Here is a 24826-nt window from a genome sequence, read left to right on the forward strand (position 1 = left end):
CCTCATCTTTCTCCCAAGCCACTCACGGACTCCTTTGCTTCAGCACACACACACACACACACACACACACACACACACACACACACACACACACACACACACACACACACACACGTCAAGCCATGTGAGGAACACCTAAAGCAGTGTAAGAGCTCAGGGAATGATGATGGGGAACACAGGGGTGCTTGTCTGCCTAGTATGTTGCTTCCTCATGTAATTCCAGTTCTACGAGGCAGTTGTACTTTCTGTCCTGCTTGTTGCTATGTGCCTACAAGAGAAGGTTGCCTGGAACATACATGTAGTCACTAAAAAGCTCTGAGCTGAATGCTGCTGGATTTGGGATAGGCAGAAGGAGGCCTTCCCAGCATATGGCAGACACACAGTGCCTAGAGACAGCAGCAGGCGGTGGCTATTATTATCTCCTCTAGTCTCTTGTTTTCAGGAGGATTTTCAGTCTCTCTTTATCCCACCTCAACTGGCATGAGGAGGCCCCACAGTGTCCACTCAGGGGACCTAAACAGGGTTCTGCTGCCTGGAAAGGCATTGATGCTGGCTACACAGCCTGTTTCTGGGAACACTTGGGAGTTTGGCATCAGCCTACATTCCAGAGAGTCAAGCCTGTACCTCATAATCACCAAAAATAAACAAATAGGCATGTTTTTTAAAAGGCCAAGAAATAAGATCAAAATGTTGGTGATAGGGTATTTCAAGTGCCTAGGTCAAATGGTGTTTATTTTTAACCCATGTGTCTGTATGATGTTCATATGTGCTGGTGCATGTAAAGGTTGGAGGATAACCTTGGGCACCTAGCCTTAGACATCATTATTTTTTTCCCTTTGAGACAGGGTCTCTCACTGGCCTGGAGCTTGCTAATTAGGCTGGACTGGATGGCCAGTAAGCTCTAGGGATCCATCTGTCTCCATTTCCCCAACAATGGGATTATAGCATGTGCTGTCACACCCTGAATTTTTATGTGGGTTTGGGGGTTCAAACCATGTCTTCGTGCTTGGAAAGTAAGTGCCTGTCTGTCTGAGCCCCCTCCAGCCCCATTTTAACGTGTGCAATCTAAAAAGAAACATGTTTAAAAAGGGAAAGAGCTGACAAATGTCACTTAAAAGCACAGAGCCGGAAGATAAGGAGACAGGCAATGGAACAGAATGAAGGATTTCTCAAGCTACACAGCGATGGATCTTCTGAAAGTGCTTCTGTTAGCATGCCAACTTGGGCATTTGTCATTTAGGTCACTTAGGAATTTGGGGGTTGCTGAGCATACTTGCTGAAAGTGATGGTGATTCAGGCTGCTGTTGCTGGGGTGAAGCAACCTTACTTCATACTTTTCAAACTTTGTTTAGTTCTGGATCAAATTATGTGGCCTGTGTGATTGATGAGGACACTGAGGTCCAGGGAAACATGTATACTGATCTTAAACCCACACAAGTCTGTGGCAGAGCTGAAATTGAGTCATGGATGTCCTGACTCCCAGATCATGTATCCCCTAAATTTTACATCCCCCCAACACTTTAGATGTCTAGTTCCTCTGAGGTTTTCCATAGGGGTACAAGGTGTTGAGCACATGTGGGGTTGTACCCTTACTGGCAGCTCCCTGCTCACCCCTGCACAGCCCCCTGCTCACCCCTGCACAGCTCCCTGCTCACCTATGCTGGCAGCTTCCTGCTCACCCCTAGGCAGCTCCGTGCTCACCTCTGTTGGCAGCTCACGTATGGATGACTGACTTATAATTAGGTATGATCTCCTTGTGAGTGGATGGTGTTTCTACCTGCATTTACACATATGAAACCTGAGGCTTGGCAAGACTTCTGAGGGTCACATGGAAAGGAAACTCAGGAATGGGGCTCAAAGTGGGAGGTGTCTTTGACTTTGGCTACACTGGGCTCATCAGAGGGAGCTTTTCAGGCAAGCATTGTGCTGCTCTAGGAGCCCTTCTCTGAGTGGGGAGGAATTTGGTCCTCTTTACATTCAGTAGAGTCCCTGAGCAGCCTGAAGCTGGGGCCCACCCAGTGTGAGCCAGGGCAGGAGCAATTAGCCTCAAAAGGGAAGAACAAATGGCCTTGAGAAGGGATGACCCCTGACCTTCAAGGGACATAGGTCTTCAGGATGGCCCCACCCAATAGCCAGTGTGCTTACATAAGTCACTGTGCTGGACTGCATTTCTGTCCACAAAGGCCTGGTACAGTCATCATCAAGTGTGATTGTCATCTCCACTGAGTGGTATAGGACAGTAAGGATCATTCCCTACATACTGCAGCTCACACCTCATGGCTCGGAGGTGTCAGTGACTCAGCCAAACTCACGAGGGGTCAGTTATGCACCTGGTGTTCAGACAACACGAACAGAACCCAGCACTCCCGGGTCACAGCAATCCTCTGAAAGGCCTGTCTCGTAATGCCTACTTAAATGCCGGGAGAAGTGACTCACTAACTTCTGCCATCCTGGCCTCATGACCACGGGACAGGTGGGACCTCCTTTTCAATGACCTGATCCCCTCTGCTGCTCATTCTCTCTGTCATTCTCGGGAGACTGACCCCTGGCCCTCCCACTTCACCCAACCATTTACCATCTTATTCAAACACTTCTTCTTTCCTGTTCCGTGCTTTTGCCCAACTTCTCTTGAATTGAGTATTATCTCTGCTGAAAACTCCTGCCAAGGGATGCCCTGATAAGCTGCTTCTGTTTTGTTTTTTTTTTGTTTTTTGTTTTTTTTTACTTATTTTTGTGACAGGATCTCGCTATGCAGCCTGGAACCCACCATCCCCGAGCTTTAGTCTTCCGATTGCTTGTGCTGCCTCACCTGGACTGAAAAGACACTTGATGTGATGAGGGAGATGGCTTTGGACAGAGGGTAGATGCAAGGGTGTTGGAAGATGACACGGGTGTTCTAGCCTCCTCACACGCTGGCTGCGGGATCTTAGGCAGTAACTTAATGTTTTCTGATTCAGATCCTTTCTCTCTAAATGGAGGTGGTGTGTGTGTACTAATAAGACCACTCACTCGTGCAAGCAAGAGTTAGGATGCAGTCCTGCCTGCGTGAAAGGCTCTGCCTAAGACAGACATCTGAGAACGTGGGCTTCAGGAGGGTTCCCTGAACTGATAAGGTGCACAACATACACACTCAATCTAATGCTGCATATACCTTTGCCCAGGAGGCTGTAATTTCACTATGTTCCAGGCAGAGGTTGTCCATATGGCAACCCTTATTATAACCCTAGGGCACTGGGTCCCTACTGTGCCTCCTGCCTGGCAGCATTCCGGTGTGTAGCACAGTTTCTGCTGGGGTGTGGGGGCAAAGTGTGCCTATTCTGGGTGACTGTACCGGGTGAAACCTCTGGAATTTGGTGTGAAGCCCTTGACTTCACACCACACATCTTCCCTTTTGCCTTATATCTTCTCGCTGCAGTGAACTCAGAGCTGTGCTCGAGACAGTATCATGAGCCCTATTAGCCATTCACCAAACCTGGAGGTCTTGGGGACTTCAAGCATACTGTCTGTGGGAGGGCTGGGGGGACTAAGGGGTTACATGGGGGAGTACTCTGACAGCTCCCGGGGAGGTCTCCATGATTGCTTGTCATGGCTACTGGTGCACCCCAACACATGAACGATGTCTTCTCCTTTGTCAAATGATGTCATCTTCCTTTCACAGCTCTGCCTCCCTCTAGGAGATCCTTGCACGGCAGCCAGCTCTGTCTTATATACAACTGAGATCAAATCCCCCAGTGACAGGGAAGATGCCCATTCTAACTCCGCAGTGTTCATTTTATAAATAAACGATTGAGGCTCAGGCAGGGTAAGTGACTTTCTGGGGTTACCCTGACCCGTTCCTCTGTCTCATTTGGGGAACCACAGTAGGGTTGGACTAGGGATTGCAGGGCAGCCCTCATCTCTGGGTGGTTTCTCTAATAATTCAGTATGACCACAAAATAGACTCCAGGCTCGGGAACCAGGCCTGGGATGAGCTGAGGCCGAGCAGAGGTCTGGCAGCCTTCTGTTTAGGCTTCCTCTTCTTCCAGCAGGAGCCTGGTGGGTTATTAATTAGACAGTCCCTGTGAAATCAATTAAATGTCTGATGCTGACACCTGCCAAAGAAGTGGATCAGAGGTTGGGGGACCTTCCACACATGGCTCCACATAGAAGAACCACAGATGCTCCTGTAGGGCATACTCCATGTCTAGGGAGCACAGGTAGGTCTGGGCTCCTCCCTGGAGGACTCAGCTAACGTTGGGGACTGGCAGAGGTACAAAGGATAAGAGGGGAATGAGTCTCTAGAAAACCCCTCTCTCCACCTTTCTGATAGCCTTCTTTCCCTGCCAGGATGGAGTAGAATATCCCTTGGTCATCCTACCAGCTGCTATGGTATCTACACAATAGCTTAGGTTCTCAGCATGGACTCTGCTAATAATGAGGGAAGGGTGTGTGTGTGTGTGTGTGTGTGTGTGTGTGTGTGTGTGTGTGTGTGTGTGTGTGTGTGTGTATGTGTATGTGTGTTACCAGGGGCTCTCCTGAGTATTGGCAAAAGGTGTTGTAGACAACCTGTCAAGTAAGGCTAGTTCTATTGGCCCTCCTTATCTTCCCCTCAGGACTTCTGACTCTTTCCATCTCAGTCATATGGTTCTGGGACCACTTGGAAGCTGTCCCCTTCCCCCACTCAAGTCTCACTCAGTTCAGCATATTTGGCCACTCATTAAGCCAACTTCACTCTTTTTACCTGTGTGTTCATATATAAGCCCCCAGCATGCTGTGGCAAGCACTGTGTCGTGTGCTGGGGACCCCACAGTAATTAAAGCACAGCGTATACCCCAGCTTCCTCTGCCAAGATGATCTGTTAAAAGAGGCTGTTTACTTTGCTATCTTAGCACATGGTAGGCATCCGGTGAGTATTTACTTATAATGAGTACCACTGTGGATTAGAGGAGCCCCTAAGACATTATGTCTCAGTGTAACTGCTAGAAAAGCCTGACGATGAATGATGATGGGTGAAGATGATTGCCAAAGCTTTGACACTTCTCCCATTGAGAAGTGGGGTCGATTCCTCTCCTCTTGAATCTGGCTGTCCCATGACAACTTTAGGTAGCAAAATAAAGCAGAATTGGCATTATGCCATTCTAGGCAAAACTCTGGGAGGGTCAATGGCTTCTGGTTCAATATCGTGGAAACCTGATTCATAGAGAATGATGTATACCTATCCTGTTCAAAGGATCATAAGCAGAGGTCCTGAGGTAACTTAGGGGTGAAGGAGTCCCCAAAGACAAGTGGAAGGCATGTGCTCTGTGCTAAAGACCAGATGACCCCATTAATACCACCTGGGACAGAAGAGCCATATATCTAAAACTGTTCCTACCTCTTGACTCCCTGTGAAGAACCAGCTGCATGTTCCCCAAGCCACTAAGTTGGTAGGCATTTGCTACGTAGCAATAGGCAACCGGAACCAGGAATCATTGTTATTTTCCCAAGGTCCAGGTCTGCCAGTGAGCAGTAGGGTGGGAGTTTGAGTATGGGGTGGATCTGACCCTGAGGATTGTGCCTTGAAACACTCAATGGCAAATGGCCTGTCATATACTCAGAACACCAGGTCACACTTCTGCAAAGCAGTGAGGGGACAGACCTTGCCCTCTCTTCTTCACAGAGCTGACACAGGGAAGCACAGCTTAATGAAAATATGGGAAATGGCTCTTACAGTGTGGTTGCTAGGTGCTGGGCACTGTAGGTGTGTTTCTTACAATTGCTTCTTCCCATCCTCATTGAAAAGCATAGTATCCTAAAATGTCAAAGAAGAAAGCAAGGCTTGGGGATGTTGAATAACTCACTCAGATAGCAGATGTGTTAAACATATAGGTCTCATATGGCTGAAAATAGCTATGAATGTGGCTTAACACAAAATTATTAACTTACCTAAGCATTAGAAGGTGTGTGTGTGTGTGTGTGTGTGTGTGTGTGTGTGTGTGTGTGTGTGTGTGTAAGTGTGTGCGCTCATGTGCGTGAATGTGTGTTGATTGCTCTCTTCTGGTTTGGTAACTTGACTGTATAGTTTCCAAGTGTGAACTTTGTTGATATGTCATGCTGTCATGCTAAAAGGTTCAGTGTGCTTGAAAGCCAAGGTAAGAAAATGCCTGTCTACCTTAAAAAATCCACAATCTTTTCCTGATGTTCAGTTGCTGATTCCACCCATCAGACTCTGCAACTCTCTTGCTTAAACTTTCATCTTGTTAGTCTGGGGCCACATCCTGGTAAGGTCAACATTATCATGCAGAATTCTGATGGTGTCGCCTAGCAGAGTTGGTCCTGCTCTTTGTTTGGGGGCTATCTATCCTAGATGCACAGAACTCTGGGGTCACAGAGGAAGCTGGGCTTCAGGAGTAGGTAGGACTAGGCTAGACCAAAAAGTGAAGAGGAGGGCAACTCTGGTAGCAGCCTGCAAAGGCCTATGCAGAAGCTTGAAAGAGAACAGACTTGGAAAAGGCTATATGCACACACTGAACAATAAATGTGTGCAATATAACCATATATAAGAATGGTGTGCTGCATGTATGTTGACAAATTATGAAAGGGTATACATGCCTGTGTGCATCTTTTGATAGATTTTGGTGTGATTTTCCTTCTTTTATTTTATTTTATTTGCTAGCTGCTCCATAATAATAATGCTCATGATAATAAAAGACGAAAGCACAATTCTGTTTATTCTAAGCAATGGAGACAGGAAGACAGAGGTCAGCAAGGCAGGCAAGTTCTAGTTGCTGGGGCGGGGGAGGTGAGTTGGGACAATCTTCACATCACACATTGACCATCGGGAAAACCTCTCTTGGTGCCCCTCTCCTGCATCTATTTCCATTGAGAAACTTACAGACTCACAGGAGGAGGTCCTACTTGGCTCCCAAAATGAACTTCCAAGTAGAGAGAATGGTATCCATGATCCATGCAGACAACCAGAACCACTGATTAGCTGTTGGTTGCCGTCGGGCATGTCCCACTCAATAAGCACTGAAAATAATGAAGACTTGATTGGCTACCCTGAGTGGGATGACAGCTACTAATCCACCCTGTAACTGATGAGGGCGAGAAAGGCCTTTTAAAGGATGGGAACAGAAATGGTAATAATGAAGACACTGTGGTGACTCATGGTAGGCTCATGTCTCTGGGAAACTTGGGTTTGGAAAAAATGATTCCACAAGTATAAAATGTGACTTTTCTCTTGAAGACCCCACATACTCAATGTGCCAAAACCATCATCATGATCATCGTGGGTCAGGCAGAGGCAGGTGGGCGTACCTTTTGTGTGTAGGCTAATTTCCCTTCCTCAAATGTGGTTTGGCTTTGTACTCCTCACAAAGAACAGGAGTTTGTGAAAAGAAAGCATATGTATGCCATTTCTGTATGAGAGAGGGTGGAAGAAGAAGATTTGCTGTAGCAGCCTGGAATACCTCAGCTGTGATTTACAGAGCAGGCAGACAGGCATGCCAGAAGTGCTCTGCTCTGGTGGTAGAATTACAGATAATCTGATTCTCTTTGTATCTGCCTATAATTTCTTAAGTGAATTGCATGGTTTTTATAATTACACACACACACACACACACACACACACACACACACACACACACACACTCCATTTGGAAAACAGTGGCTAAGCACAGGGGAGGAAGATCTGCAGGACTGAGCCTGGCTGCAGTCCCTGAGCTGGCTGAAGGAAACATCCCACGGCAAATTCTGGAAGAAGGGAATGAACTGCAGGGTAACAGTACTAGACAAAGAGTCTTGTACCCTGGGTTTGAGTCCTCTTGTATGATCTGAACTTATTCTCAACTTCCAGAACTCCTAAATGAGGGCATCATGTATGAGGGCATCTCATTAAGGTATGCCGAATGCATGGAATCATCGTAAGAAAGCCTATGCTAACAAAGCTGATGAAAAAACCTTAGCGACTATCTGGGTACAGAAGGGTCAATTGATCAGGAAACGCAAAGGGAGGGGGAGACTGGCCTTCACAGAGTACCTGTCACAGTCCAGACAAGTCTGCTGCTAGGCTTAGGACAGTCAAATCACACACAACTGGCTGAGTTGAGGATCCAGTCAAAGTGGGACCGAGTGTCTGCCTTGTCCCACACCTGTGCCCACCTCCTTTGCACACTCCTTGTCTACTTTTACAAAAGCCTCTCCCAACCAGCTTCATTGCCATTGTGCAGACAAGGCAGACAATGTTCATGGGTCCGTCAACTTGACCAATGTCATTCCTTCAGTAAGCATCAGGCTAGCGCTGGATCTCAGCTCCGGTGGATTCTAAAATCCCAGCCTCCCACAGCTCTCTCCTACCATCGGAGAGTCCCATCCCAAGACAAGGCATTTCATACCAGTTTCTCTAAAGAGATAGGAAGTAGAGACACCTGGTGGCCTGGCCACCAAAAGACCCTAGACCCTGGTTGGTTTACCCTCTGCCCACCCAGCCCACCTGTGCCCTCCCAACCTCAGTTCACTGGGACCCACCTGGTCTCCAGTGGGATGTTACTGTTGAGTAGCCAGTTGTCCTGGGCATGGGTTGGCTCCTGGGCGCTGCCTGCTGGGGGCTCCCCGGAGAGTGAGTGGTCTGTGGGTGCCGGGCTGGGGTTGCTCCTGGGGGTGAAGTTGCCCCTGTTCAAGGAGTTGATGGAGGCCGCGTGGTGCTGGTTGGGGGTGTGGGCGTGGGGGAGTGGTGGCGGTGGTGTCCGGAGCCGAGGGTGGTTCTGCAGGCCGCTGGGGTGATCTAGGGAACAAGCAGTCATGGTCAATGGGCTGCTGGCTGGGTGTTGCCCCTGGTGGGAGGGACAGTCATGGAGGACTGAACAAGACAGCAGGGGCAATAATGTGTGTATCTGGAGTTAGCAAATTACACCTTCATTCATTCAGTTCAATCTGTAGTCCACAGAGAGTTCTGAGTTCCTTCTGTTCTATGCCTGTGTTGGAGCAATAAAAAAAAATGCCCTTCCCATACACTGATTTTAAACTTTAGGAGAGCAATAACACACAAGATCTTGAGAGCAAGAGTGACCGAGAGCAGGTGTGAGCTCGTGAGACTCTAGCTGTCCATATCAGAGACTTGACTCTTGTCAACAACTTCACTTTTCATTTGTCGGTCTTTTATGGTTTTTGTCTTTATAGTCTCACACCAGTGGCTTCCTCACCTGGGAGTGAGTGTGTTTGAGATGGAAGATCTGGTACCCTGACCCAGACGTACTGATTCAAGAACCCTGGGGTAGGGAGCCCAAGAATCTGACTTTACAGGGCCTCCCAGTGACTGACCCACGCTTCAGTTTGAGAATCACCGTCCCTATGAATGGTGCACAGTAAATTAAATTAACAAGGTAAATAAGTGCAATGTGCAGCTAGCTGAGAGGCAGACAAATCTAAGAGCACAGAGCCAGGGCAGAGGTTACATCTGTGGGAAGCACATGCACCTACAAAGAAGCCACCTCTGGGAGAAGATGACTTTGAGAATGGAGAGCCATGTTGTGTCTGGATGGTTAAAAACTATCAGGATACTTAGCACACATCGTGTGCCAGATGCTGTTCTGATTCCCCCACACACATGAGAAGACTGAGATAAATATTTTATTTACTTCCCTCAGCTGCTCAGAGCAACAGGTATTATTATTATTATTATTATTATTACTAATGTGTAGGTAAAAAAACGAGGTCTTGGAGTGGATAATTCAAGTTCCCATAGGAATGTGATAAAGCAGATGGTATTTGCAAATAAATAAAGAAAGAGAATTTGTTATCATGAGGACAGCCCTGTGGGTGATTCTTTGCCCTTCACCTAAGCCACTCACAGAAGCCTCCTCTCACAAAGCTGAGTAGTGTAACAGGGGATGAAGCTGGAAAATTAGAATCCTGTCTAGATTCTGCCACTTACTAAACATACAAGCCCAGATGAGTCACTCAACCTCTTTGAGTCTTAGTTTTCTCATCTGTGAGATGGGAAGTGCATTTTTTTAAACCGAGATGAAAGTGCTACAATGATAACAAATTAGGCAGGAAAGAAATATGTTAATGGAAGATGTATCACTCTGCTTTTAAAGCTGCCTTTTACAGCAAAGAGATTTAAAGTGAATCTGGTGGGAAACTGGGAGGGGAGAGGTTAGAAGTTGCATGGAGGAGGAAGTGATAAATCATCCAAAGGGGACACATTCCAAGCTGCCATCTTCAATGCGAAGTGCGTGCTGGGCCTATAGACTCTCTGGACTCTGATGCACTCTTGCTCCTGCCTCCAGTTCCATCAGCTGTCCCATAACTACTGACTCCAGTCATATGGCCCTCAAAGGTCAGGAGAGGCTGAAAGTTCATTGCTGGTAGGGAGGGCCCCCAGAGTGCATCCAGTGTGGATGGAACCCAGTCTCCTCTGAGGATGCTGAAGTCCTGGGTTAGCAGAGAGAAAGCACACTTATCCCTTGAGGGAACCTGGAAGTCCATAGGATGGGTGGAGGTAGAGTATCCACTTCTCCCAGCGAGCAAATAGCCTTGATCAAGAAAGGAAGCAAGGGCGGGGCCATTCGCTGTGTCCAGCTCTTCTCAAGCACTTTGGTGTGTTTGTGTGAGACAGGGTCTCCTACATAGCTCTGGCTGTCCTGGAACTATGTCAGCACTTCTCATCATGTGGGTCATGATCCCTTTGGGGGTTGAATAACCCTTTCATGAGGGTCATGTTTTAGATACCCCACATTTCAGATATTTTCATTGTGATTCATAACAATAGCAAAATGACAGGAAGAAACAATGGGATAATTTTATGGTTGGGGTCACCTCAACATGCAGACCTGTATTGAAGAGTCACAGCATTAGGAAGGTTGAGAATAACTGCATGATGTAACCCAGGCAGACCTCAAACTCTGTCTCCCAAGTGCTGGGATTAAAAGTGTGCACCACCACACGTGGCAAGCAGAATTTTAGTAGGGACAGACAGAACCTGGGCAGAATCCAGCATGACAGCCCAGCATTCTCAACCCCTGGGCTGAGTGGCCCACCTCAGTGTGAACTTTCTAGCTGCAGGGCACCACAGTTGATTGACAGTGAATGATCCTACTACACCATGGCAGGGAACGCAGACCCATCTGCCTTGTCCTAGGAGGTATCCCCTTATGACAATAACAATAAAGGAACATGAATGAATAAACCATAAAGCATTAAATGTTACCATGGAGATGACTCTTCAGCATCTACTATAGAAGTTTCAAAACGAAAGGAGTGAGGGGAAAGAACAGGAAAATACTAAGCAGAGCTTCTATTATGGCTGATGAATTCCACTGTGGCCAATTCACTTGCTCTTGGAAGCCACAAAAGTGCTCAACACAGACCAGGAAGTAACCAGAATGGCTGGCCCTGACCCTTGAGCTAGCTACCTGGGGCTTCAGGTTCTCCAAGAGAAAGGCCATTGGATGCTTCAGGCAAGCCTCTCAGGGCAAATGAGGGTTGATACCAAATCTGTCTGTCCTGGGTTTACAGTAGATCCTAGGGGAGCCCTATGGTTTGTTCAGGGACTGATGGGCTCTCAGATAAAGACACACCCCATCCTTGACAAATGTCAGCTTCAGGGGCTGCCTGGTTGAGATCACAGAGCAGAGCCCTGGCATCTCACAGAGAAGCTTCAGTTTCAGCTCTGTCTCTGACAAGTGATGCGATTTTAGGGCAAGTCACCACTTTCCCGAGTCTCTAGCTACTTCCTCATTTAGAAAATGTACATGTGTTCAAAGTGCCAATAAAAGGTAGAGAGATGATGGTCTTTTATAGGTTAGAAATAAAGATTCACAAATATGGTCAACGTTGAAATACTCAATCTAGTTAGACAACAGCTGCTGACAGAACTGTGTGACATCATCATACACATCATTCACATTTATTGAGTACTTACTGAGTGACAGACATTAAATGCTTTATTTAGGAAACTGGCAACAGCTCCAAAAAGAAGAGTTTATTGTTATTCTTCACAGAAGCACAAAGCCACTTGCTCACACTTAAGTGATGGGGCTAGAATTCAAACTTGAGCAGGTTGGTTTCAAGCCTAGAGTGTAAAAGCCTTCACTTGTGCTCGCCAAGTGAGTCAGGACAGGCCAAGTATACCCAACAATGTTCTTTCCAAGTGTTGATGACTGTTACCCTTGTCACCTTGTACTCTAGCTCCTGTGGAATACACTGGAGGCACAGAGGTTGGAGGGCTGACGTTAGCTCATGGGGTCTAGGAAGAGAGTATGAGAGGTGAAATATGGCCTGTTGGGGGGGCCAGGAAATGATGAATGTGCAATGTATCAGAAGTCTAAGAGAGCGTGACTGCTGGGGCACAGCTAATCAACAATGTGAGTGACTTTGGCTGTGGGTGAGTAGAGACGGCGAGGTACGCTGGAGGCGAAAGGCTAGAAAACCTGGTCAACATTGGGAGGGGAGGAGCTGGTGCTGGGGCCATGTTAGCACTGAGGGAGGCCCTGAGGCTGATGGAGGACGGGGCAGGGGGCGGAGGTAGAGGACCAAGCAGGCCCCAACTCAATGTTAGATGGCTTCTTAGGAAATGGCCTGTAGTGGAGTAGGCCACGCTCACAAAAAAGCATAAACTTTCATAGCTTTGGTTTAGTCATGGGACTTAAGTGCTGAGATCTAAGGACATCAAACGGCTCCAAGAAAGGATTCCCGGTCAGGTGCCCTCACACACCAACTCTGCCAAACCGCAGACAGGTGCCCAAAGCTCTCTTTGCTTCGGAGTTAATGATGACCCCAGTGTGTACTGCAGTCATTAATCGGGCCCTGAAGATCATCAGCTATGAAAGATGACGATAGTTAATTATCATAAAACACAAAAACTCCAGCTGCCTGAGCATGCCAACAGAAAGAATTATTTGGCTTCCATTAAAATGCCATCGACCACCACTGACTGGTATGGTGATGTAGAGGCGCTGAGACCTTAGCTAATGAACCTTGGCCCACAAGACCAATTTAGAGAGGCCGGAGAGCTCTTTTTCACCACAGTCCACGGTGACATCTGACGACCCCACTTCTAATCTCAGTTCTGCCTCCTTTAAGCTGTGGTATCACAGACAATGTATTTAATTCGAGTTCTAATTCCATCGCCTGGCAAAGGTACATGACAGCAGCTGGCAAGCTGGAAAGTCCCGTGCAAGAGTTAAAGTTAAGGAGAATTACCATTAGCATTATGCTTCAGCCTCGAGTGGATTCTAATCTAAAAGCAAGCCCTGGTGTGAGCCTGAGGTGAGGGGTAGATCTTAGGGGTGTATTTTTCATTCGTTCACTTTCTCCCTGTATGAAATGCTTGCTGTTCCCTTTCACTGATGTCCCTTTAATGAGTGCACAGGAATTCTCCATGGTGTTTGGTCTGACACACCAGATAGACTAAGAGGAACCGGCTCTGGAGATGGGGCAGCCCCTGCGGAGCTTCTCATGCTGGGGGTAACACAGTCTTGAGGCTGCGAGACAGCTGCTTTACTTTCTCATTTGGGTGAGGCAGACCAAAAACTCAGGCTGTGACAATGCCTTTGCATTGTTCATGTTAGAGCATCGGGGTAGTGCAAGCCAGAGCTTGCACTACGGTGATTCCTGCGAGGGGGCTGGAAACGAGGAAGGGTGTTTCCTATACAGTTAGGAAAGCTGGCAAACATGTACTGGCTAGTTATTTTACTGTTTAACTTCACTGTTCACTCCATTCTTAGTTCTAGATCATTCTCTACCCTTCTCTGACCTGGAAGACAGCACACCCGAGATTCCCTCGTCCCTGAGCTGAATTCCTGTAGGTTTGGCCAGGAGAATGCTTGAGGCAGGAGAGCTGACTGAAGGAACCATCCGCTCCTCAGCCCAATGCAACCCACTCAGGTCATAGGCCCCAACAACAGTGACATTTCTCCAGGTAACAAAGCATGCAGATGCAGTTGTCTAAGAAACTTTTAGGAATAGCAAGCGCTGGGACAGGGTGCTAAACGAGAAGAAGGCTAAGGTACATAATGAGGAGGAGAGGGTATCCAGATAGGTAGCTTGTATGAGCAAAGTCTGTGACGGAAACAAACCCAAGATGGCGTGGGGACCTGGCTGGCTGGAACAGAGTTCAATGAGAGGTCCCAGAAAGACAAGTCTGTTGCCAGTTCAGGGGCTCACTTTGACTTCCAGACTCTCAAGGTCAAGGGTAGATAGAGCCCTCAGGCCATTAAATGAACCTGCAGCTTCAGTCCAGCAATGGATGCCCTGCTGGGTCAGGGCTCAGAATGGGGTTGGGTAGAGGACCCTGCTCTCTGTAAGCAAGCAAGAAGAGCAGAGCCATGTTCCAAGACCATCAGAGAGACATAATTAGCACTGCTCTTCACCCACAGTCACAATAATTCGCAAACTAAGCAAGCTCATCAAAGGCCATCTTTTGTAAGTGCGGTCTGTGGCTAGCTTGACTGGGCTTCCATCAGAACAGCATAACTAGCTCACAGCAGATACGAGCCTACTCATGACTCTTGTGGTTGCCCCTGTCAGCAGCTAATCTGCACTGTGACCTTCAGTAAGGCACCTAATGTACCTGAGTCCCAATTTCCTGGACTGACAATCAGGAAAGGAGGTAGAGCGAGACTTCTTTAATTCTTGAATGCATGACTGGATCATGGGTGTCAGTGAACCTGCGATATTTGCTCATGAGTATCTGGTTGCAAAAGATACTCCCGGCATACTGTGTGTGAGGTGTGCTGTATGGCTGGGTACCAAATAAGAGGGAAGATAAACACAGGCTGCTTCCTCCTTCCCTGCTTCCTGCAAGCTTCCCTCTGGATTTGTAAGTACTGGCACTGGAGACAGAGGTGGGCCGGACAGGGATTCTGCTACAAAAGTGTAACAGATTTGTTGGAAAAGGCCAGCTGAAGCCAGAAGCAGTGTGGTGGGGTGTCGTTTCTGGATGCATGCATTCCTTCAATTTAAATCTTTGTCTACCTCAAGGCTGAATTTGTTCTGGGAGAGCTTTCTGGCTGTCAAGTGAGTTTTCCTATCTGCCACTGTCACCTTCATAGCCTTTTCGAAAATGGTCTGACCCATAAACAGTCAGGTCAAGGCCTAAATCAACAAAGGGACACAGTTGATAGGCAAGACAGGAGTGATTTCAAGCATGTGCGCGCACACACACACACACACATACACACACACTTGCATGCAAGAATGCCTGTTGGAACAGGTACACAGCCCATGGAGTGTAAAGTACCAAGAATGAGAGCAGGCTATTGTCAGACTATGTGATATATGGAGAGGGTCCAGTGGTGGCTTCCAGACGGGATCATATCATATAGTGGAGGGCGACCCTCCACTGGGCTAATGAGTGCTTCCCAGGCTTTCTGAGATACAAATGATCTCAGAGAACAGGAGGAGGACCAATCCTGTCAGCCTGGAAATAGAAGGACTTAAAGACTGTGTGTGTGTGTGTGTGTGTGTGTGTGTGTGTGTGTGTGTGTGTGTGCCTGCCAAGAGCTCAGGACTAGCTTTCCAAGCCTTGTGGCTTAGTCCACACAGTCTACATGCCAGGAAGTTAAACGCCCAATTACACACTGTGTAGCAGAGTTCTAGACTGAAGAATTTCCCAGTATGGCTACAAACTCACTCATTACTTTGGATGGGACTCAATTTCTCTATCAGGAGAATGGGATTCCTCTATTCAACAGAGGATCTCTGGTAATCTCTGCCAGGCTTTGACAGAGTGATTCATAGTGGCCTCCCTTTGCTCCTCTCAAGGAATGTCCTAGAAAGAAGATGGCAAGATGGACACTCCTACAGTCCTCAAACAGACTGAACATGGAGGAGTAATGGATTGTCTCCATGGGGCCTTCAGCAGATAAATCCGGACCAGGCCAGGCAATTACTAGAAGCCGATAGCAGTCCAATTTAAGAACAAGCAAACTGAATCTTGTCACTCCTTGCCTTCAAGCCTGTTGGTGGGTCCAATGCCACTGGACAGGACCTCTCCCCCTGTAGCATGAGCCCCACCATGCAGGGTAGTACCCACTCTCTCTACCTCCCTCCACGAAAGGCACCAAGGTCAAACCCATCTTAGACCCCCTCACGGAGCTGTTTCAGTCATAGCTTCGCATACACTGTTCTGATTGGAAAGCCATGTCCCCTTCACTATCACATTGACTCAAATTAGAAGCGGTCTCCTCCAGGAAGCTGAGGTAGAGGCTTTTCCATCAGGTTCTTCAAGCCTCCATAACTCACTAGAGTCATCACCATATTCTCAGAGCACATTGGAGCATACAGTTCGATGGAGGGAAAGGGATCACTAAAGGTTTGTGATGATGATGTAGCCGGGTGCTGGTGGCACACACCTTTAACCCCAGCACCTGGTAGGCAGAGGCAGGTGGATCTCTGAGTTCGAGGACAGCCTGGTCTACAGGATAAGTTCCAGGTCAGGCTCCAAAGCTACAGAGAAACCCTGTCTCGAAAGACCAAAACAACAACAAATGTGATAAGGCCAGTATGTAGGAGAGGGGAGATTTGAACCTGAAGCTGTTCAGCCTTAATCATGGCACGTGCCTTTTCAGCCATCCTGCTGTTGTCACCTGTTACCTAGGTATGCTAGTGTCTGCCACAAAGTAAAGCTATTTCTTCAGAATTTACTGATGGGAATAAAGTGGAGGGAGAGAAGCGAACATGGTGGAGGTGATTTTTCCTCCTAAATGTATGCTATCGGGAAAGAGAATTAGGAAAATGACCTGATAAACTGCCCTGACCTTCAGCACTGGGGTCGGTTTCCATGACACAAGAGTTCCTTTTAGAAGCTCTGAGAGCCATGCCTTTATTTCTTTTTCATAATGGCCTAGCTGCTGCTGAAGTCATAAAGCATTTACAACCGCCTCAGTTATCAGCTGCGTTCTGGAGACTATCAGGTCAAGTGTAAAGAAAGGATCAATGTTCTCAGAGTACCTAAAACCCACCATGCCTCCTGACCGTTGGCAACAACACTTGAGTGCAGAAGCTCATGGTGTCGTGGATATAAGAGTCATGATATGAAAGGAATTATGGCAGGAAATAGATATTATCTGTGTTTTAAAGATTGGAAGCCTGGAGCTCTGCATGATTCCGTGGCTAACCCAGTCTCAAAGCCCATGAACAGACACCCTCAAGCCTGACTTCAGAGGCTACCCCATGGGCCACCCCAGGCTTTGCAGAGGTAAATGTGCAACCTGTGAGTCCCAGCCACAGCACCATCCAACACCATCAAGTCTCAATACAGCATGGTGGCATCCTGCTCATGTGATGGGCACCTCTGTCCTTCAGGCTCTAACACACTTGATGGGAGAAGAGGCCAAAAGCATCAGCTAATTACTCAGGCTGGGGAGGTGCTTGTCATTCTTCACCACACCACCACAGGTGGGCTTGCTTTCTGATTCACATTCAGGGAACTGTGGGCAAGCATTGGATCTGTCAATGTCCAGAAGCCCAGTCATACCAGAGACGGGAAACATTTTCATCCTCTTTTAGCCCTCTGCAAAGTGCCTGACTCTGTTCCCAGGTCACAGAAATGTATTACTAATACCTATAACGGCCTCAAAGTATCAAAGGGAAGGCCACTGCTTTTTCTGTTAAGCACCTTTGGTACAAAGTGTCTCTGAGGAGGCAGAAGGAACAAATGGCTCTGTGTTGGGAGGGTGGCCTGGGACTGAAACAGCCATGGACTCACGCATGACTGGATTCATCTCATGGCATCTTCCTGATATGAAATATGGAGATTCCAGTCCTAGGGGACAGTGTTCACAGAAAGAGCTAAGAAAACACATGGCCTCTGGCACCTGCCCTCTGGTTTTAACTACATCTATCATTGTATTCCAGAAGGGAAAACTGAGCCATGCTCTTGCTCAATTGCTACTCAGGGCAAAGAGGACTGCATGTGTCTTTAGTTTCACCTGTGTGTCCTGATGAGGGCAACGGTATACGTCCCACACTTCACCCTCCTGTTCACATCACCTGGAAGGGACCCTGTAAATACTGTTGTTATAATTTGTGCTTGAGAGTGTTATCTTCGGTGCTGCACTCTGGTAAATGCCCTCCCAGGAAGTGATGGGAGTTCTTTGCCCTTTGACAGCCTGACAGACAAAGCATCCTGACTGTTCCACACTGGCACATCCTGGTGAAATGGACAGACTGGCTCAAAAGGTACGAAAACCCAGAGTAGGATTTCAGAGAACCGTGACTCCACCTCCAGCAGCCCCAGGTTCAAATCTCACCTTCCCTGCTACAATTGGCCATAACACAAGCCTTCTTCCGGTCCCTATTTCCCACATCAGCAAGGTCCCCGATGCAGCCAACCCGATTTCTATGCAGAAGGCATACACCTGGGTTCATTCCCCAAGTGGATTCTTTTCTTTCAGCTGTGGAATATTTTATTTTTCCAATTTCAGAATCTACTTATGTTAAAAACGGAAAGAGAAAGAAATCCAATCATCCCAGCTCAGGTTTGCGAAACAAATAATGCAGCCAGCACAGGACCTTAATCAAACAGTTATATTCATAGGCACAGTGATCAGAGCTCTGCCTAATTTACACTGCCCAGGGTATCGTAGAAAAATAACTGTTGTCAACATTTGCAACCAGCACCAAGACAGACGCTGAGGAGGCAGCATGGCTATCCAGGCCTGGCATCCTGGATAAATCAGGGGCACATGTAGACCTGCAGGCTTGTCCCTCAGTCTCTACTCACACCCAAACGGCAGTCTATCTTTTTCTCCTTGTTATGTGATGAGGGGACAGAGGTAAGTTTTCAATCTGGCTTTGTTTCATGCATGTGGTTATGGCTTGAATGTGAACTGTCCCCCGATAGCTCATGTGTGAGGACTGCTCAGCTCTTGGAGGAGGTAGAATCTTAGAGACGGTGACATTAGTAGAAGTGGGTCACTGCGGGTAGGCCTTGAAATTGCTTCTCTTTCTCGTCCTACTTTAAGCTTTCGTTTCCTGATCTACCTAGCCATGCCACAAGCTTACACCACCAAGGACGTAATCCACTGTGGATGCCACGCCATCCATGCCAAAAGGGACTGAAGTCTTCTGAAACCATGAGCAAAATCTATCCCTCTCCTTGAGTTACTTCTGTCAGGTATGTTGCATGGCAACAAGAAAAGTGACTAAGATAGAAAATTGGTAGCAGAAGTGAATTCACTGTGAGAAAACTGACCCTTAGACTTGGCCTGCAGAATCTGAAAGGGGTTAGAGTTGTGGGCTGAAGAAGCCAGAGAATGCTGTATACAGAGCTTAATGGGCCACTGTGGCAGGGGAGGGCGATGGTCAGAAGACCAGAATAGCCATAGAAAGTGTGGACAGTAAAGGCTGCTGAGGAGGATTCAGAGGGCACAGAGTCTCCACTAGGACATATTTGAATGCTTGGTTCTCAGCTGATGCTACCATTTTGGGAGGCGGTAGATTCTTTGGAACTGTGGCCTATTTAGGGAAAGTGTCTCTTTGGGGGCTGGCCTTGATGGTGATACTGGCCTCTGGTTCTGCAGAAGCCTGAACTTCACACTTCCTGATCTGATAAGACCTGAACCAGTAACATCACAAGCTGCTTCTGCCATGTACTGATGCTCACACTGCCGTGCCTTCCATGTCACGATGGACTGACACATCGCTTGAAACTACACTCCAAATAAATCCTTCCTCCCTTAGTTACTTAGCAATGAGAAAAGTAACTGATACACACATGTTACTACAATCTGCATAAGAACCCTGTGGGGAGCCGGGCGGTGGTGGCGCATGCCTTTAATCCCAGCACTAGGGAGGTAGAGGCAGGCAGATCTCTGTGAGTTCGAGGCCAGGCTGGACCGACAGCCTCCAAAACAATACAGAGAAACCCTGTCTCGTAAAACCAAAAAAAAAAAAAAAAAAAAAAAAAAAGAACCCTGTGGGGGTAATTAATACTAACAGTCCCATTTGTAGCTAAAGAAACTAAAATACAGAAAGGATTTTGTAGGTCTCCCAATGCCAGATTTGCTGAACGAGACAGGATCCCGACCTAGGAGGTCAGCTTTGGAGCCTACGTTCTCGATCCTCATATTTCATGCCTTGACTGTCATGCAGACAACCCAACATGCCCAGTGGTAACTCTTTCACTACAAATCAGATGCCCTAACAGTCAGCCAGTGCTGCCATAGGACAATGACTCCACTTTTGGTGGGCTTTTTGCAACCATGCTCATTGCTCATAACATTGTTGTTAGATGATGTGATTCGTAAGATCCTGGAGGTGCCTAGCACTTCTGCTAACTACATACAAAGACCTTACGAATGAGAGGGGAAATAGGGCAGATGCTGCCCATCTGGAAATCAGGCAGGATTCAGTTGGTCGGGCTGTTTACTCCCACCATGCCTTTGCCCCTCAAGTGTTTGGTATATAGGGCCTTTGCTTGTTGTCATTTCTTCTCACTTCAGTTACCTCCATACAGGAGCATCCCTCCTATCAGCTGGTGAGTCTGGGTGGAACGAGGCAGTCAATGAGCACCCTTGTCCTTCCGGCTTGGGCGTCTGATTCAAGCAAAGACAGGTGAGCTTCCTCCTCACTCCCTGAGATTGAAACCCACCTCAGACGCTGAAATGACACATCCAAGCCCTTTCTCACTCTGCAGTAGAGTCAGCTCTATCCTTTGAAGGTCATTCACACACCGTGACCTGAGATCACAAGTACCCGAACTCACCCAGGTATACACTAACTCCTATGTCCATGAAGGTGTCTTATTGACTTGGGAGTCTCTTGACATAAGTCCCACTCATGGTCATGCCTCTTATATCCAGTTTGATACTTGCCACATAGTAGGTACAGTGAATAAATGAACAGAAATGACTGACTCAGACCTCACTAACATTTAAGCACATTTCATGAATATCCTGTCCTTACAATACAGTGTGTCCATTTTCACTTCGTAAAGCAAATGCCCTGTAATAACGGTCTGTGGGTGTGAGGTAAGAAGAGGGTAGTCACTTTAAGTGGACATGGCAGGAGCAGCACAGAACCAGAACAGCTGCGTTTCTGGGCTTGGAGACAGGTAGTACAGTCTGTGGGTCATGGTGACATGGTTTGTGCTTTTAAGATAACATAATATTTTTTATTTAGCTGGAGAATTTCGTACATGTGTACAATGTATTTCAATCTTCTCTACTCCTCACTTGTCCCATCCAATTCCTCTTGCCCACCCAACTTCATGTTATTTTTAGTTGCTGTTGCTTTTATAACCCACGGAGTTCAGTCAGTGCGTGTGAATGCGCGTGGGTATGGAACCGTTCACTGGTGTACTGGCAGCCTACCAGTGGCCACATTCCCAGAGAGAAACCGGCTCTCCCTCCTGCCAGCCGCCATAAACTGCCTTTAATGACCCTTCAGTGAGGGGCGGGTCCTCGAGAGGCCTGCCCTCATCCTCACTGGAATTTTGAGGTCTGCAGTTTTTCACATCCTCGGCCCCCGCTGTATAACGCGGGAGCACTGTTACTAATCACACTCATTCCCATTGATTTTTTTTAATCCCCGAGGACAAACTACCTCATCCCTCCTTAATCTAATGACAAAAATTAGTCAAACACAGCCATCTGATACACATTAAGCATCATCCCAGAAACGAAGACATCAAACAAAATATAACCAAAACCCTTTTAATGTCTCCATTTTCTTAAAGGCCCATGCAAATCAGGCAGAGGCCTTCCAAATAGGGAAAAGCTGTTGGAGGCCGTGTGTGTTCTCAGGATCGTTCTTTGGGTCAGGTCACCCAGGGAGCACTTCTGGGGACTGCCCCCTTTTTCTCATGAGCGAGCACTGAGCCTCCTGTGTGCCAGGCAGGCACTGTGTTTAAGGTTTTACGTTGGTGTTTTCCAATCCACAGTATTGCACTGTGAAGACCTCACACCATCACCCCTATTTCACACAGAAGGAAACTCAAAAACTGGATGGTAAGCCCCAGGCTGCCAAGGTCAGTTCAAACTCAGGACTAACTTAACCGTACAGGAGAGGCCCTTTCTCCCTCTCCTCACTACTCCCTTTGGCAGCCGAGTGAATCTGGAGATGGCCAGTTTTACGAAGACTGACTTACATAATGCAGTGGGCACCACCTGCAGCCGTGTATTCAGAGGCCTAGAGAGGGATGGTTGGAATGCCCAAGTTCGTCTCGGTTCTGGACATGAGGTCTGGCTCAGGGAAGGCCATAGAGGAGCAAGCATGTCCAAACACACGGGAACTGCGCCCAAAGGAACTTCAGAAATAACATCTCTGCTCCTCCCTCTCAAGGACTCAAATGTGGCGCTGAGGAAGATTTCTAAATGTCAGAGCCTCTGTGAAGATTGTCTGCCCGCCTCCTTCGCACACACCCGTGGTCTGCGCTATAATTACAGACACATCCTCCCTGGCCGTCCATATTTGCCTTGTCTGAGCCCATCTGTGCTGGGCTGCAGTCAGCACAGGAAGGACTTGTAGGCAGGCTCCCAGAGGAACTCTGTTGTCCCAGCAGACTGATGGGAAAGCTGGTGATTGAAGGTGGAAGGCCGAGGCAAGAAGAGAGTAAGTAGCTCTGGGGAGGTTGAAAGCTCAAACTATGCTTGCCCTGGCTTGGGTCTACCCTGATAGCATGTGCTGTATCTTTCACCTGGGATCTCAGATTTCCTGAGGATCCTGGGAAACCCTGGAGCCCCAAATTCACCCACCTTTTCCCCTCCTCTGACCTCAAGGTAGAGGGAAAGTCAGACACTAACACCTACTATATACAAGGCCAGGCATGGGCATAGAAAGAAAGAAAGGCTATTAAAGTACCAAGCTTCTCTCAGGGGGCTAAGCTTGGGGCAGTGAGCCCTAACCGAAGGCAGCATGGAAATCAGTAAGATGCTGGGTGTGTTGCATGTCCAGTGTGACAGGGCTGGAAAGGACTGATAGTCTCTTGCCAAATTTGAAGAGGGGACCTAGGATCAACAGTTACCAGATGGCAGCACACAGCAGGCACACTGCAGGACTCAGAGGCAATCTCTGGAGGCCTTGAAGATGGACACAGCTAACTGATAAGGACAATGTATAATATGCAGGGACAGTGCGAGCATAGGCAGGCAGGCAGAAAATAGAGGGAATGTGGTTTGTACCACTCAGAGGCAATTAATTTAATTAAGCATTGCCCTTCTGATGTCTTTATGGTGACAGCTCTTGTTACTTAACTCCTCCCGTGTTTTTGCCCAGTGTCTCTAACTAGGTCATCTTGTCAAAACATTTCTTTAAATCTCTGGTTCTCCCTAGAGTCCACATAGTTCTCTGTGTGAGACAAAAGCTGACGTAACCGTTACTAACAAACAGAGGACCACTTTCCCAAGTCAGAAAAGAACATAGATGGTGTGACTGCCACTTCTGAACATCCCATCCAAAGGCCAATCAGAAAGGAAGTCCACTGCATGAACACAGATGAAAAGTAAATCCATGTAAGCTAAATTTCTCAAGTACAGGGAAAAGCAGTAGAAATCTCTATTTAAAATAAAATTCCTTCCTTTGCATAAAAATCAGTGTACACCAACACAATGCAAAGGAGTGGAAAAGCCAGTTAAATTATGTGCGCATTGCAGAAGTAGTCAGAGGTTTGCTCTTTCAGAAATCGGGGCCTTCCCCAACCACTCACTAGAGTCGGGCTTTCTTCTAATGAACGCGATTGCAAAGTTTGTGGAATAGTCCAAGATGGCAAGGGTGAGATTTTGCAAAAAATAGTTGTAAAGCACACTTGTGGCCTCAGCACTTGGGAGGGAGCAGTTGCAAAATCTCAAGTTCAAGGCCAGCCTGAGGTACATAATGAGACTATGAGTCAACAGAAAAATCACGTCCACTACCAAATACCAACCCTAGTTTCTATTTTTGTTTGAGTAACTTTCTGAATCTGAATTCTTACACTGTATTCTACCTTTGGTCTCTTGAAAATGTCCAATCTTCCCTAATAAATAAGTACCAAATAAAATGTATGGTTTCATCTTAAGAACTGAATTTTAGGATACAGAATAAATTCTAATACTAATGGTGAAGTGAAGCAAACGAACTCAGTCGACCCACACTTGAGTGATTTTTCACTTTAAAAGAAAAGGGGGGGTGGGTAGACAGGAGTAGAGAAAAAAATGGGTTTCTTTTGCCCATTGTATGAACCACTTTGGGATCACATAATTTCGGAAGAATCTTGAAAATTTCTAATTGTGCTCATGTAGGGTCTTGACCCTTCCTTACACCATCTTCATATGAGGCTGGTAAGGGAGATAGACGGAGATGGTTAGCAGCTCCACAGACACGAACCCCAGTGTGGGTGTTTCTTAAAGATGGCACCAGTTGTGCTGGGGAGATGGTGACAATGTAAGATGCCTTCAAAACCCTTTCATGTCAGTTTGAGAGTTCCCATACAGTACCTTTACAAAGCTACCAGAGGAATATTCCAGAAAGGCATTTCCCTGCCTGAAACCTTGCCCTTAGGTGCAAGTCTCTCAGGCTGACATTCAATGTCCGTTAAGATTTGGTTCCTTTTATAGTCTCATCTGTTATCAATACCTTGCTTTAAGCATCCTGTCCTGTTCATACTGAAACCATGGAAATTTCCTAGAAACTCAGAGAAAAATGAAGGCATTTAGGAGATAGGCTGGGTGGTGAGAGGGTGTTGTTTGGCTTAGAAGGAAAGACACTGAAAACCAGAGCCCAGATCTCTACACATAACATAATCATAATTATATAACCAAGGAATGTTTATTTAATAAGAAATGATTATACTAATTATGAGGCATCATGGGAAGAAGGACAGCAAGAGAGCAGGTAGTGTGGGAACCATTTTCCTTATACAAAATCAATGGGTGATGTGTATAGT

At 47.1% G+C, this 24826-nt stretch overlaps 1 protein-coding gene across 13 annotated transcripts in view; it reads right to left on the reverse strand.

Annotated features, from left to right (window-relative positions):
- The window catches only part of Tenm4 (teneurin transmembrane protein 4), a 735641-nt gene that overhangs the window by 229913 nt on the left and 480902 nt on the right, over positions 1-24826 (reverse strand). For all 13 annotated transcript variants that reach the window (XM_040728397.1, XM_040728368.1, XM_040728396.1 and 10 more), the window contains one exon: positions 8488-8743. In XM_040728397.1, the coding sequence (XP_040584331.1) occupies positions 8488-8743 (256 nt within the window). The remainder of the gene's footprint in view (positions 1-8487; positions 8744-24826) is intronic.

This window comes from Mesocricetus auratus, unplaced genomic scaffold (assembly GCF_017639785.1).
Source record: "Mesocricetus auratus isolate SY011 unplaced genomic scaffold, BCM_Maur_2.0 Super-Scaffold_4256, whole genome shotgun sequence".
Taxonomy (NCBI): Eukaryota; Metazoa; Chordata; class Mammalia; order Rodentia; family Cricetidae; genus Mesocricetus; species Mesocricetus auratus.